The sequence below is a fragment of the Scyliorhinus canicula genome, chromosome 16 (genome assembly GCF_902713615.1).
Source record: "Scyliorhinus canicula chromosome 16, sScyCan1.1, whole genome shotgun sequence".
Lineage (NCBI taxonomy): Eukaryota > Metazoa > Chordata > Chondrichthyes > Carcharhiniformes > Scyliorhinidae > Scyliorhinus > Scyliorhinus canicula.
This window is the reverse complement of record NC_052161.1, coordinates 88,246,216-88,261,057: the sequence shown is the minus strand read 5'-3', so window position 1 is coordinate 88,261,057 and position 14,842 is coordinate 88,246,216. Positions and strand designations below refer to the sequence as shown.

The 14,842-nt window shown below is 46.6% G+C and overlaps 1 protein-coding gene across 9 annotated transcripts in view; it reads left to right on the top strand.

Annotated features, from left to right (window-relative positions):
- The window catches only part of LOC119950801 (transmembrane cell adhesion receptor mua-3-like), a 113,751-nt gene extending 100,365 nt beyond the window's left edge, over nucleotides 1-13,386 (top strand). For all 9 annotated transcript variants that reach the window (XM_038773588.1, XM_038773587.1, XM_038773593.1 and 6 more), the window contains 2 exons: nucleotides 2,329-2,417; nucleotides 11,230-13,386. In XM_038773588.1, the coding sequence (XP_038629516.1) occupies nucleotides 2,329-2,417; nucleotides 11,230-11,397 (257 nt within the window). In that variant the 3' untranslated portion in view covers nucleotides 11,398-13,386. The remainder of the gene's footprint in view (nucleotides 1-2,328; nucleotides 2,418-11,229) is intronic.
- The last annotated feature ends 1,456 nt before the right edge of the window (nucleotides 13,387-14,842 follow it).

Sequence of the window (14,842 nt, the reverse complement as noted above, 5' to 3'; positions counted from 1 at the left end):
GTTGTGTTTGGTCTTTGCTTGAGAACCTACCGCCGCTAGGAGCAATGCAAGAAGCCTGTCTTCAGGCTGTGCCTTCAGGCCTAGGGCCTAAAGTTAGATTCCGAATTGCTGCTTAAAGTAACGGCAATTGTATTCTACGTTACCCATGAACTGGACCTGGCGGGGTCCACTGACCTCGTCAATCTGTACCTCCATTCTTCTATTGCACCAAGTCGCCTCAGGTTGCAGTTCATCAGAACGGTCTTCCAGCCGAGTGCCTAACGTTGTCACTGCAGTTGCTGTCTTTAAATGTTCAGCACTCGTGGTACCATGTTGTGTTTGGTCTTCTATATCTTCCAAAGGGATCCACTAAACACCTAGACTTGTCCAAACCAAGATATTTATTGAGTCTCATGTGGTAAGTTAGCAACTTGTTACAAAGCACATTTTCATGGAGTCCCCTTACACTCCTCTGGAACTGACTGTTCACCTGTATGACTTGCTACCATCTCCTGCAATCATCTCGTGACGGCCAGATGTGTATCCCCTTATATGGGACTCCCTGGTCACATTACCACAGTCTTGAGACTGGATGATGTCCGCACTGCCACCTGCTGGTTAGAGGTCGCACACCATCCATCTATGATATTGCCCACAGGCATATCACCACATTCCTGTGTAACAGGATCGAGAGGTGCTGAATATCCCTCCTGCTGTTCCAATGCAATCTCTTCCTGTCCCTACAACCCTCCCTATCTCTATAACCTCCTCCAGTCCCGACACCCCCTCCCTGTCTCTGTAACTACCTCCAACCCCTACAATGCTCACTGTCTTCATAAGCTCCTCCAGCCCCTACAACACTCCCTGTCTGTCACCTCCACCTTCCCTGACAATCCTTCTTATCTCTTATACTACTGCAGCCCCTAGAACCCTCCAGAACCCTCCCTATCTCTGTAACCTCCTCCAGCCCCTACAATGCTCGGTCTCTGTAGCTTCCTCCAGCCTGACAACACTCCCTGTCTCTCTGGCCTCATCCTGCCCCGACAATCCTCCCTATCTCTTATCGCCCTGCAGCCTTTCCCCTCTCTGTAACATTCTCCAGACTCGACAGTTCTCCCTATCTCTATAAATTCCTCCAAAAATTGCAACACTCATATCTCTGTAAGTAGAGTCAGTAACAGGGGAGAGTTTGCTTGGGGTCATGGAAAGGGATTAAATAGGTGGGTAGATTCAGAATCGGGGGACGAGTGTTCATAGGGATGTGGGGGGAATAAATAATTGGGTAGAGTCACTGATGGGGGAGATTATACATGGGGATATGGGAGGGATTAAATGGGTAGGTGGAGTCAGTGATCGGGGAGAGTGTAGATTATGGATGTGGGAAGTGATTAAATGGGTGGGTGGAGTCAGTGATCGGGGAGAGTGTAGATTATGGATGTGGGAAGTGATTCAATGGGTGGGTGGAGTTTAAATAGTTGCATAGTGTCTGGTACATCTGAGTAGTACTGATGTTATTACTTTTTGGTCGGAAAATAACAGCAAAATTTCTATTATTTAAATGGTTAAAGAAAATTGCAGCATGCTGCTGTGCAGAGGGACCTGGGAGTCCTTATGCATGAATTGCAAAAAGTTGGTTTGCAGGTGCAGCAGGTAATTAAGAAGGTAAATGGAATTTTGTCCTTCATTTGCTAGAGGGATGGAATTTAAAAACACAGAGTTTATGTTGTAGCTGTATAGGGTGCTGGTGAGGCCACACCTGGAGTACTGTGTACAGTTTTGGTCTCCTTACTTGAGAAAGGATGGACTGGCACAGGAGGGGTTGCAGAGGAGATTCACTAGGTTGATTCCAGAGTTGAGAGGATTGGCTAATGAGGAGAGACTAAGTAGACTGGGACTATACTCATTGGAATTTATAAGAATAATGGGGGGGATCTTATAGAAACATAAAATTATAAAGGGAATAGATAGAAGCAAGGAGCTTGTTTCCACTGGCGGGTGAAAGCAGAACTAGGGGGCATAGCCTCAAAATATGGGGAAGCAGATTTAGGATTGAGTTCAGGAGAAACTCCTTCACCCAAAGGGTTGTGAATCTGTGGAATTCCCAGTCCAGTGAAGCAGTTGAGGGTACCTCGTTGAATTTTTTTAAGACAAAGATAGATAGCTTTTTGAAAAGTAAAGAAATTAAGGGTTATGGTGAGCGGGCGGGTAAGTGAAACTGAGTCCACAAAAAGATCAGCCATGACCTTAATGAATGACGGAGCAGGCTCGAGGGGGCAGATGGACTACCCCTGCTCCTTGTTCTTATGTTTCTATTAATTGCTCAAATATTGAATTCTTTCTGTTACTCAGAGAGCTGTAAATCGAACGATGACTGTGCTCGATATCTGACCTGCTGCCGTGGACATTGCCGCATGTGGTGTAGCCAACCCGGACATCAGGTACAATCTGTAGCAACATACCTGTCTGACCTATCCAAGAGATTTCAACACTGTGAATGTTTGGTAGGGCAGGGTTGTGAGATCCTTCTGTTCCGACAATCTGGGTTAGTACGTGGTCAATTTCAACCCCACAGACCCCAGAGTCCCAACACAAGTGAATTAACCAATAATTTGTATTGAATATTAGGATTCTTGTCTGTTCAATACGTTATACCCACCAGGTTTGTAAGTTGAACACAACAACTGTTTATTTATAACAGGAACAAAGTTGAAATATGCAATAATTATTACAGAATAACATCTGGGTAATCTATTACTCCCCCTTCTACCATCCCACCCCCCAAACACACACAAGACAGACACAAGAGAGGTAGGGTAAATATAATAGGAATTAAAATGAAATTAAAGATGAAGGTCCTTACTTCCGATGTTGAGATTGTTGCAGGAGTCGGTCCTCCCCGGATGCTTAAGGATCTAACCACTGGCTAGATTGCTAATGAGGATGTTCTGGTAGGAACATTTAGTCAGAACTCCCAGGCTATAAGATTCCTTCTTGGGAGTCACTTTAACTTTTATAAAACTGGGCTTTCACTCAAACTATCTGCCTCAGGCTTGTTAAATTCTTGTTTCCAACTCCACCAGAAGAACAAACAGCCTTACTGAGATAAGAACAGAGTTCCACACACAAGATTTTAAAAAGCGTTTTTAAACAACCGACCCGGCTGACAGCTAGTGGCTGGACTGAATTTCCCTGCAGTTCAGTTTTGCTTTGGAAGGTCTTTACTTTGGATCTTTCAAAAGAATCCAGCAGATATCTGGATGAGCTAGCGGACCCACGAAATGTGGCTCTCCTGAGAGTTTGAATTTAGACTCCTTTAATCAAGAATAGCTAGCCAGAACAAAAAAAGCATCCCTTCACCATCTTCAAACACAACGGAACAAGAGATGACAAACAACAGCAAAGAGAGGGGCCAAAAAGTGGTGAAAGCCTGGAGAAATGAGCAGGGGAGATGGCAGACACTCAAAGCGACGGGGCCCCAGACACACCTGACAGAGAGGGACCACCAGGTAGCACACGGAGCTCCCCTGTGCTGGGGGGCTGGTGGAAGGAGTCCCTCACCAAGGAACTAAAAGAGCTCAAAGAGGCCATCGAGGTCTTCAAGGCCAACACGAAGGCAGCGGTCCACTTGGCAGTGGCAGAAGCATTGGTAGCCATGTAGGTACCTCTGAACAAGGCGAAGAGGCAACTGGAGGCCCAGGGGAACACCTTTAGGGAGAAGGTCTCATCAGACCAGGGCAACTGGATTTTCGATCCGGAATCGGAGGTAGTGAAGTTGCTGGTGACACAGAAGATCCTAAAAGGAAAGATTGAAGACCAGGAGAATCAGTCGCGGAGCCAAAATTTGCATATACTGGGTCTGCATGAAGGAACCGAGGGAAGGGACGCCACAGACTTCGTGGCCCAGATGCTGGGAAATCTGGTGGGGAGAAATAGCTTCCGCAAACCACCAGAGATAGACAGAACCCACAGTTCACTCCAGCCAAAACCCAGAGTTGGGAAGCAGCCAAGAATCATAATCAGCAAGCTGGACCAGTACCAATGTCAGGAAAGAGTCCTGCGTTGAGCCAGGCAGACAAAGTCCTGAAACTGGGAAGGACACCCGATCAGGATATACCAAGACACTGGGGCAGACCTGGCCAAGCGCCGGGTGGAATTCAATAGAGCAAGGTGGCCCTGTACAAAAGTGGGGAGAAGCTCGGGATGCTATACCCAACCAAACTATGGCTCGCCTTTCAGGGTAGGAAACACTTCTTCACTGTCCCTGCGGATGCGGATGAATACATCCAAGGGCACAGGCTGGGAAGGCAGCCGCAGAGTCAACGATAAGGGGAACAACCCAAAAGACTGAAACTTGAAAAGTCTATTTGCATGGGACTGTACCACTATGACCTGAATGTGGGAGCTAAAACACAGAAAGATGGAAGCGATGGCAGCAGAGTGCAAGAGAGAGTGAGGACGAGGAAATGGGAGAAGATGGATAGTGGGCGAAGGAGAGGCTTTTGGTGGACCCGAGGAGGGGTGCGCCACAACACCAGAGGGAAAGATAGTGCCAGGAGGTACGGTTAAGGGGGTGCGCCGATGCGGGGAGAGAGCGCATGGCGATGGGGGGCTGAACACCATCAACAGGGAGGTAGAGGGGTAAGCGAGGAGGTGGAGAACTAGGGGACAACAATAGGGATAAGGGGGGAGAGGGTGGGAAGGGTTCTAGACTGTCTATGACAGATCGCACGTGGCAACAAGGAACAAGATGGCGCCGCAAACATCCACTTTGGAGGGTCTCCAAAACAAAGGGAAATCCCGAAGTGCAGGGGCACATCCACATGGCATACACATAGTTGGGAGCCATGTTGGGTGGTCCCTAGACAAAGGGAAACCCCGGAGCGTAGGGCCCAGCTTCAAGATGAGTACAGTGACCGAGGCCATTTTGGATGGCCCCCTAACAAAGTGAAAACCTAGAGTGCAGGGGCGCAACCACAAGGTAAGTATGGTTGATACCGCAAGGGGGACGGACAGACAGAAACCGGCCATCAGAATAATCACTTGGAACGACAGGTGACTTAACGGCCCAGTGAGAAGATCCGGAGTCTTCGCCCCTGAAAAGCATGAAGGCCGGTATAGCCTTCCTCCAAGAGACATACCTGAGGGAGAAGGACTGACTGTGGGTAAGAAAGGGCTGAGTGGGAATACTGCGTAGTATTCATACTACGGGACAAGAGCTAGAGGGGTACCCATGCCGCTAAATAAGAGGACAGCTTTTACAGCAAGAAAGACGGTTACGGACAGACCCAGATGGACAGTACATCATGGGTCAGCAGTGTCTTGGAAGAGACACAAGTGGTCCTAGTTAACGTGTACACTCCCAACTGAGACGACACTGAGTTCATAAAGAAGACTGCAGTGGAAATCCCCAACATAGACACACACCGATTCATCATGGGAGTGTCATTAATTATGTACAGGACCCACAGACAGTCAGATCAAAGCCAAAATCGGGGGAAACATCGAACATGGTGAAGGAACTAGGCACATTTATGGAACAGATGGGAGCAGTGGACCCGTGGAGGTTCACATACCCAAGGGAGAAGGAGTTCTGTCTCTTCTCCCAGGTATATAAAGTATGATGTGGAGATGCCGACGTTGAACTGGGGTGAGCACAGTAAGAAGCCTTACAACACCAGGTTAAAGTCCAGCAGGTTTGTTTCAAATCACTAGCTTTCGGAGCACAGCTCCTTCCTCAGGTGAATGAAGAGGTATGTTCCAGAAACACATATATAGACAAAGTCAAAGATGCAAGACAATCCTTTAAATGCTAGCATTTACAGGTAATTAAGTCTTTACAGATCCAGAGATAGGGGGTGATCCCAGGTTAAAGAGGTGTGAATTCTCTCAAGCCAAGACAGTTAGTAGGATTTCGCAAGCCCAGGCCCGATGGTGGGGGGTGAATGTAATGCGACATGAATCCAAGGTCCCGATTGAGGCCGTACTCATGTGTGCGGAAGTTGGCTGTAAGTTTCTGCTCAGCGATATTGCGTTGTCGCGCGTCCTGAAGGCCGCCTTGGAGAACGCTTACCCGGAGATCAGAGGCTGAATGCCCTTGACTGCTGACGTGTTCCCTGACTGGAAGGGAACATTTCTGCCTGGTGATTGTCGTGCAATGTCTGTTCATCTGTTGTCGCAGTGTCTGCATGGTCTCGCCAATGTACCAAGCTTCGGGACATTCTTTCCTGCAGCGTATGAGGTAGACGTGATTGCAACCTCCAACCACGCTCCATACTGCATGGATGTGAGGTTGTAGATGGGCTGTGCCCAACTCCCCCCATGGAGGTTGGACACGGTCCTCCTTGCCAACAAGGACTTTTGTGAGGCAATATCACAGGCCTTAGAGGGGAGCATTACCAATAACCAGAATGGGGCAGTCTCATCTTCCATCTGGGAGGTGCAGAAGGCCGTGATCAGGGGTGAGATAATCACTTATAAAGCACGTAGAGAGGGCAGCTGGGAAACAACTGGTCAACTCCATCCTGGATGTAGGTCGACAATACTCTGCTGCCTGACTAAAGAGCTGATGGTGGAGAGGAAAAAGCTACAAATGGATTTTGACCTGCTCGCCCACTGGGAAAGCAGTGCACCAACTCCGCCAGACATGGGGGACTTTTTATGAATACAGAAACAAGGCAAGCCACTTGCTGGCCCACCAGCTGAGAAAGCCTCGAGGGAAATAGCACAGAAAATGTCATCAAAGGTCTTCTACCGGGGGCTGTAGGCCTCTGAGACCCCAATGGGGATTCGAGGATGAGGCAGTTCCTCGGTGGAATAGACAAGCCAGAGGATAGAAAACGGGGGCTGGAAGCACCGCTAGAACTGGGGGAAGTCATGGAGATCATGCAGGTGGGGAAGGCACCAGGACCAGATGGATTCCCTGCCGACCTCGACAAGCATTTGCGGCAGCACTGGCCCCACACTTGCAGAAACGTTTTCAGACTCTCCAGGAAGGGGCACACCGCTGCCTACGCTAGCACAAGCATCAATCTCGCTGATACCCATGAGAGACAAAGACCTGACCGAATGCGAGTCCTACAGACTCATCACGCTGCTCAATGTAGATGCTAAAATACTGTCTAGGCAGCTGAAGAACTGCATACCAGAAGTGGCCGCAGAGGATTAGACGGGCTTTGTCAAGGGCAGGCAGCTAACATCAAACATCAGGCGCCTGCTGAACCTGATAATGACCCCCATCCAAGAGAGAACACCAGAAATGATCATCTCCCTGGACGCAGAAAAGGCCTTTGAAAGAATCGCGTGGAAGTACCACACAGAGGTACTGGAGCGGTTTGGGCTTGGATCAGGCTTACCTGGGTGAAAATGTTATGCAACGCTCCAATGCCGAAGGTGCGGATCAACACCACCAGCTCTAAATACTTCCAGCTGCACAGAGGCACAAGGCTGGGATGCCCACTTTCTGTTCAGCCTGTGCAATTGAAACCCTTGCGATCGCCTTCAGGGAGGCGAAAAGCTGGAAGGGTCAAGAAGGGGGACAGAGAGCATAGATTCTCACTCTATTCGGATGACCTGCTCCTCTACATCTCGGACCCCAAACCAGCATGGAAGGGATCATGAAGCACCTGAAAAAGTTTGGAGCCTTCTCGGCTACAAAGGCAACCTGAGCAGGAATTACATTTTCCCAGTGAACCTGCAAGGGAGAAAGACAGAGCTGGAAGGAAAGCCGTTCAAACAAGCCCAAAACAAATTCTGCTACCTGGGGATCCAAATCGCTGAAGACTGGACATGGATCCTTAAGTGGATCCTGACAAGTCTGGTGGAGGAAGTAAAAGGGACTTGCAGAGGTAGGACACACTCCCACTGTCCCTGGTGGGGAGAGTGCAGATGATCAAAATGAACGTGTACTGCCCAGGTTCCTCTTGCTGTTCAGATTTCTACCAATATACATCCTCAAGGCCTTTTTCAATATGGTAAACAAACTGATCATGGCGTGTGTGTGCGTGCGTGTGTTCAAGGACCCCCCAAAGAGGTCCTACAAAGGAAAAGAAACATGGAGGCCTGGCCCTCCCAAACCTCCAGTACTACCACTGGGCAGCCACAGTAAGAGTGAGGGAATGGGTGAAGGAGCTAGAAGCAGAATAGGTGAGGAGGGAGGAGAGTTCCTGCATCGGGACCGCAAAATCATCAGGGACGCCAAGAGACAATACCAGACTAAGTTAGAGTCACAGACTAACGACATAGGCTCTCGTCACTAGTGGCAAGGCATAAACAATATGGGCGACATTTGGAGGAGGAATGCTCCCCACTGGACGAGACAAGGGTAAAATGGGTGGAAGAACTAGGGACAGAAATAGGATGGGGACTCGAGATCGAAGCACTGAAAAGGGCAAACTCCAGCTCCACAAGGCTAAGCCTAATGCAGCTAAAGGCGGTGCACAGAGCGCACCTAACCAGAACCTGAATGAACAAGTTCTTCCCGGAGGTAGAGAACAAATGGGAACATTACCAGGGAGGCCCGACCAACCACATTCACATGTTTTGGGCCTGCCCAAGACTTGTCGGGTTCTGGACAACTATCATTGAGGCATTGTCCATGGTTGTGGGGGTGAAGGTGGAGCCAAGTTCAAAAGTGGAGGTCTTTGGGGTGTCGGACCAGCCAGAACTCTTCTTGGGGAGGATGGGCAATTCCCTAGCCTTTGCCTCCCGAGTTGCACGCTGAAGAATCCTGCTCGGCTGGTGTTCAGCAGCACCACCCAAAACTGCAGAATGGCTCTCGGGCAATTCGGAATTCCTCCCACTGGAGAAAATAAAATTCACAATCTGTGGGTCGGAAGAGGGTTTCTACAAGAGGCGGAAGCTGTTCACCAACTTATTCCGAGACCTGTTCATAGCCAGCAGCCAATAGACCGGGGGAGGGGGGGGCGTGGTGGCGGGGAAGGATGGGGGAGGCACAGATGTGCCATGAAAACATAAAGGAAAGAGTGGGGGCATGGAGGAGGAAGGGGAGTGGGAGGGAGGGGAGAGGCAGGGGGGAGATGAGGGGGAGGGCTGCAGTAAATGACAAGGCACAGGGTAGGCAGCAGAGCTTCAGAGAAGGAGCCCAATCGCAACACAGCTGTATATACATGTGTCACATTCTATATGGGGATGGATATCAAACCAGCACCTCTCCCCATCCCCAGATGGAAATTTGTAAAAATAAAGCTTTGACTTGGCAATGATAACCACCTACCAAAAAATATAAAAATCAATAGAAATATTTATTAAAAAGGAAGAATCCAGCAGACGAGAGAGATCAGGAATGTTCCTTCAGCTTCTGACCCAAAACAAAGTCAAAGAGAAATACGGAGTCAAACAGAGGAAGAAACATTCCAGAGAAAACCCTGACCAATCAGCAAGCGCCATGAATAAGGCCAAGCAATCCAAAACAATCCATTAGCCGATAGCCAAGTCCATCACAATGTGTCAGTACTGATTTCCCTTGAATCTGCTCATCCGAAATATAAACAACTCTACAACCTGCCTTGCATGAGGTCACAAGTCAATCCTTCATTTACCAGCCAATCAAATTAAAGGTGACATGCATCTTAAAGGCATAGGTCCCATTAATTATCCATGTACAAACATTGAAATAGCCAAAAAGCAGAAATTGAAAGGAAAAAAACAAGGGACACATGGGGAATTAACGTGAGGATCCTTACACTTCAGCATGAGGGTGAGGGGCCCTCCCTCTATTTGTGGGGTGAGGTGTGGAGTCCCACCATTTTGGGTGTCAGGGTCCTTCCTCAGCATTTCCTGTTTATTCCCTTATTTCCTCTGTTCTCTGCCCGGTAACAGGTGGTGATTGGATCTCATCCCACTGATATATTTTTCAGAGTCCCGAGCTCCCAGTTTTGGTTCAGCTTTGATTCTGGCAGTCTGATGAAGGGATCTAATTAACTGTCTCCAAAAAAGTTAAACTAATTCTCTCTATGAGGCCATTGTGAGGGCTGACTCCCTCTCCAGAAAGCCTGGGCATCATTCTCTTGAGACTGCAGAGGCCTGAAGTCAAAGCACGATCTGAAAGCGAGGTTTGATGTGAAATAGAGTGTCTCTACAGAAAGAGAGAGGCCTGAATGCAAACCTCGAGCTGAAGGCCCAGTTTGATGAGAAACAATGGTCTGGATTCTCCGGTATGCTAACCGTGTTTTCCTGCGCCCTCGCAGGCAGGGGGATCCTCCATTCCAGCAGTCAGCCAATGGGATTTCCATGGTGGCCTCACCATGCCGTCTGGAAACCCACAGGCATGCCGGCAGAATGGAGGATCCCACTGACAGAGAATTTCACTGGAGGTGTCTCCAGGAAGCCTGCTGCCTGTGAGTGCTATACTTTTCTAAACTATTGGGACCATGAATGAATGGATCGACAAAGAAAATGAAAATGAAAATCGCTTATTGTCACGAGTAGGCTTCAATGAAGTTACTGTGAAAACCCCTAGTCGCCACATTCCGGCGCCTGTCTGGGGAGGCTGGTACGGGCTGCTGGCTTGCTTGGTCTGCTTGAAAAGCCAGCGATTTAGCCCAGTGAGCTAAACCAGCCCCGGTAGATCATTACCGACTGAAAAGCAAAGACCTAAGGCTACAAGCTTGCTGTGAAGAAAGTGTGTCGAGCAAGCACCATCTGGAGCAAAGATTCTTATTTTTTGACCTTCATCTTTATTATTTTTTACCCATTACCACCCCTCTGTGTTTGTCTTGTGTGTGGGTGGAGTGGGGGACTGTTAAAGGGGGCAATAGGTACTAGCTTGTCATTAACACTTCTATTTACTGTATATTTCATCATTATTCCTGTTATAGATAAACAGTAATTGGGTTTTAACTTACAAACCTGGTACTGTAATTATTGGGCAGTCAAGAGCCAAAGACTTCGGTCATTTTTATAAGAATTATTGGTTAATTCACTTTTATGTGTCTTGGGAACGGGTGTAGCTGGAATTGGCTGCACACCGGCCCAGGTTATCGTAACAGCTGGTTGAGGAGTCGCACAGTTGGCAGTGGGGGATGGACGGTGCAGTTCAGTGGGGATCTAGAGACCCAATGAATGTGATTGAGGAGAGCTTACTGTGCGGCTCACTCTGGGTTCTGGCTCTGTAGGATTGTTCGTATGGACTGATTCAGAAGGAATAGTGTGTGAAATAGACCCTGGCAGACTGAATGAGCGGAAAGTCAGGGCTGCGAACAGGGAGTCACCAGGTTTTGCTTCTCGTTGCAGCATTCTCCAAATGAAGACTATGAACAAAGCAATAGGAAGGCAAGCGAGACCGAGAAGGATGATGGCAATGGAGATAATGACATGGGGGAGGAAGAGAATGAAGATGATGAAGAGGAACAGGATGACTATGATGTTTATGAGGATGGAGGAGATGCATGTTTCAAATAGGAAGGCCACAAATGGCGTGCAACACACGGGGGTGGGGGGGGAAGTGACCGGCATATAACTAACTTGGAGCAAAGAGTGGTCAATCCATAATATTGGGGCAACAGGGAAAACCATGAGTGACACAGGGAGAATCCAGATCCATCTGTAATATCAGGGCTCATGTGTGTAAAATGGGGTGGGGGTCATGTGTGTAATACGGGGCCTGTGTGTAATATGGGGTCATGTAAGGAGACACGTAATGTGGGTGCAGACCTATGATAAACATGCTGTGATATTTGAGGCAGCTGTGTAAAGTAGGGAGAAAAATCAAATGTAACACAGGGGGTCAGGGTCTTTGAATAAAATCTGCAAACAATAATTTCACTGTCGATTAGTGAATGAGCTTTAATGAATAACCCACAAACATTAAATTCACTGCCGATTGTCCAATACTGCATACATTCAAATATCAAGTTCAGCGTTGATTGTACTTTACTGACTAACCCCAAAATATCAAATTCACTGTGGATTGTACTTTAATCAATAACACCCAAACATCAAGTTCACTGTCGATTGTACTTTACTGTATAACCCCCAAGCATCAAGTTTACTGTGGATTGTACTATACTGAATAACCCCCAAACGTTGAATTCACTGTGGGTTATATTTTACCGAATAACCTCCAAACATCAACTTCACTGTCGATTGTACTATACGGAATAACCCCAACATCAAATTCACTGTCGATTGTACTATACGGAATAACCCCAACATCAAATTCACTGTCGATTGTACTATATGGAATAACCCCCAAACATCAAGTTCACCATCACTTGCACTTTACTCAAAAACTTCCAACGGTATAATTCACTGCTGAATGTATTTCACTGAATAACCCCCAAACATCAAGTTAACTATCAACGGTACCTTAAAGAATATCTTCCAAACATCAAGTGCACTGTCAATTGTGCTTTGCTGTATAATCACCAAACATCAAAATCACTGTCGATTGTACTTTACTGAATAACCCCCAAAAATCAAATTCATCATTGATTGTACTTGGTTGAATAATCCCCAAACATCAGGTTCACTGTCGATTGTACTCGACAGAAAACCCCCAAATAACAAATTTCCTGTTAAATGTCCTTTACTGAATAACCCGCAAACATCAAGTTCACTGTCAATAGGGCAGCAAGTGGCACAGTGGTTAGCACTGCTGCCAAAGGCGCTGAGGAACCAATTTGAATCCCGGCCCTAGCTCACTGTGCATGTAGAATTTGCAGATTTCCCCCGTGTCTGCGTGGGATTCACCCCCGCAACCCAAAGATGTCCAGGTTAGGTGGATTGGCCACGCTAAATTGGCCCTGAATTGGAAAAAAATAATAATTGGATACTCTTTAAAAAAAAAAAAAAATTTTTAAGTTCACTGTCAATTGTACTTTACAGAATAACCTGCAAACATCAAGTTCACTGTCGATAGGGCAGCACGTGGCATAGTGGTTACCACAGCTGCCTGAGGCACTGAGGGCCCGGATTCGAATCCCAGCCCTGGGTCACTGTCCGGCTGGAGTTAGCACATTTCCATGTGTCTGCATGGGTTTCACCCCCACAACCCAAAGATGTGCAGGTTAGGTGGATTGGTCACGCTAAATTACCCCTTAATTGGAAAAAAAAATAATTTGATCTCTAAATTTTTTTTTTAAGTTCACTGTCGATTGTACTTTACTGAATAACCCACAAACATCAAATTCACTGTCGATTGTACTTTACTGAATAACCCACAAACATCAAATTCACTGTCGATTGTACTTTAATGATAACCCACAAACATCAAATTGACTGTTGATTGTATTTTACTGAATAACCTGCAAATATCAAATTCACTGTCGATTGCACTTTACTGAAAAATCTCCGATGTTCAAATTCACTGTTGAATGTATTTGATTGAATAACTTCCAAGCATTATGTTGATTGTTGACTTCACCTTAATAAATATTTTCCAAGCATCAAGTTCAGTGTCGATTGTACTTTAATGGTACCCCCAAATATCAAATTCACTGTCAATTGTGCTTTAATGAAAAACCTCCGACGATCAAATTCACTGTTGAATGTATTTGACTAAATAGCCTCCAAACATTAAGTTGGCTGTCAACTGTACCTTAATAAATATCTTCCAAGCATCAGAATTAGGTTCGCTGTCGATGGTACTGAACTGAAACCCACCTAAATGTCAAATTCACTGTCAATTATTCTTTACTAAATAACCCAAAACATCAATTTCACTGTCGATTGTCCTTTACTGAATAAACCCCAAATATCAAGTTCACTGTCGATAGGGCAACACGTGGCATAGTGGCTAGCACTGCTGCCTACAGCGTTGAGGCACGGGTTCTAATCCTGGCCCTGCGTCACTGGCCGTGAGGAGTTTGCACATTCCTCCCGTGTCTGTATGGGTTTCACCACCACAACCCAAAGATGTGCAGGTTAGGTGGATTGGCAACACTAAATTACCCCTTAATTGGAAAAAAAACATAATAATTGGATACTCTAAACATTATTGAAAAAAAAGATCACTGTCGATTGTACTTTACTGAATAATTCCAAACATCAAATTCACTGTCGATTGCACATTACTGAATAACCCCCAAACATCAAATTCACTGTTGATTGTACTGTACAAACATCTAATTCACTGTTGAATATACTTTACTGAATAACCCTAAACATCAAGTTCACTGTCGATTGTGCTTTCATGACAACTCCCAAAATCTCAAATTCACTGTAAATTGAATTTTACCCAATAACCCCTGAACATAAAATACACTGTCGCATGTACATTAGTGAATAACCCCCAACATCAAATTCAGTGTTGAGTGCTTTCTTGAATAACCCTCAAATATCAAATTGACTGTTGATTGTATTTTAACTGAATAACCTGCAAATATCAAATTCACTGCCGATTGTACTTTAATGGTACCCCCAAATATCAAATTGACTGTTGATGCAGATGACCTGCTCCTCTACACTTCGGACTCACAAAGCAGCATGGACAGAATCATCGCGCTCCTGAAAGAGTTTGCCGCCTTCTCGGTCTACAAACTCAACATGAGCAAAAGTGAGATCTTCCCAGTACACCCGCAAGTGGGGAGGGGGGCAGCACTAAAGGGGCTGCCGTTTAAACAAGCCCGACACTAATTCCGCTACCTGGGGATCCAAATAGCCCATGACTGGAAAGGGATCCACAAATGGAACCTCACCAGTCTGACGGAGGAAGTAAAAAAGGACACTCCCACTCTCCCTCGTGGGGAGAGCCCAGACGATCAAAATGAACGTACTGCCCAGCTACTTCTTCCTACTCAGATCTATCCCGATCTACATCCCCAAGGCCTTTTTCAAAGCACGAAACAAACTAATTATGGCGTTCGTATGGGGGGGAAGAATACTAGGATCCTAAAGAAGGTCCTAC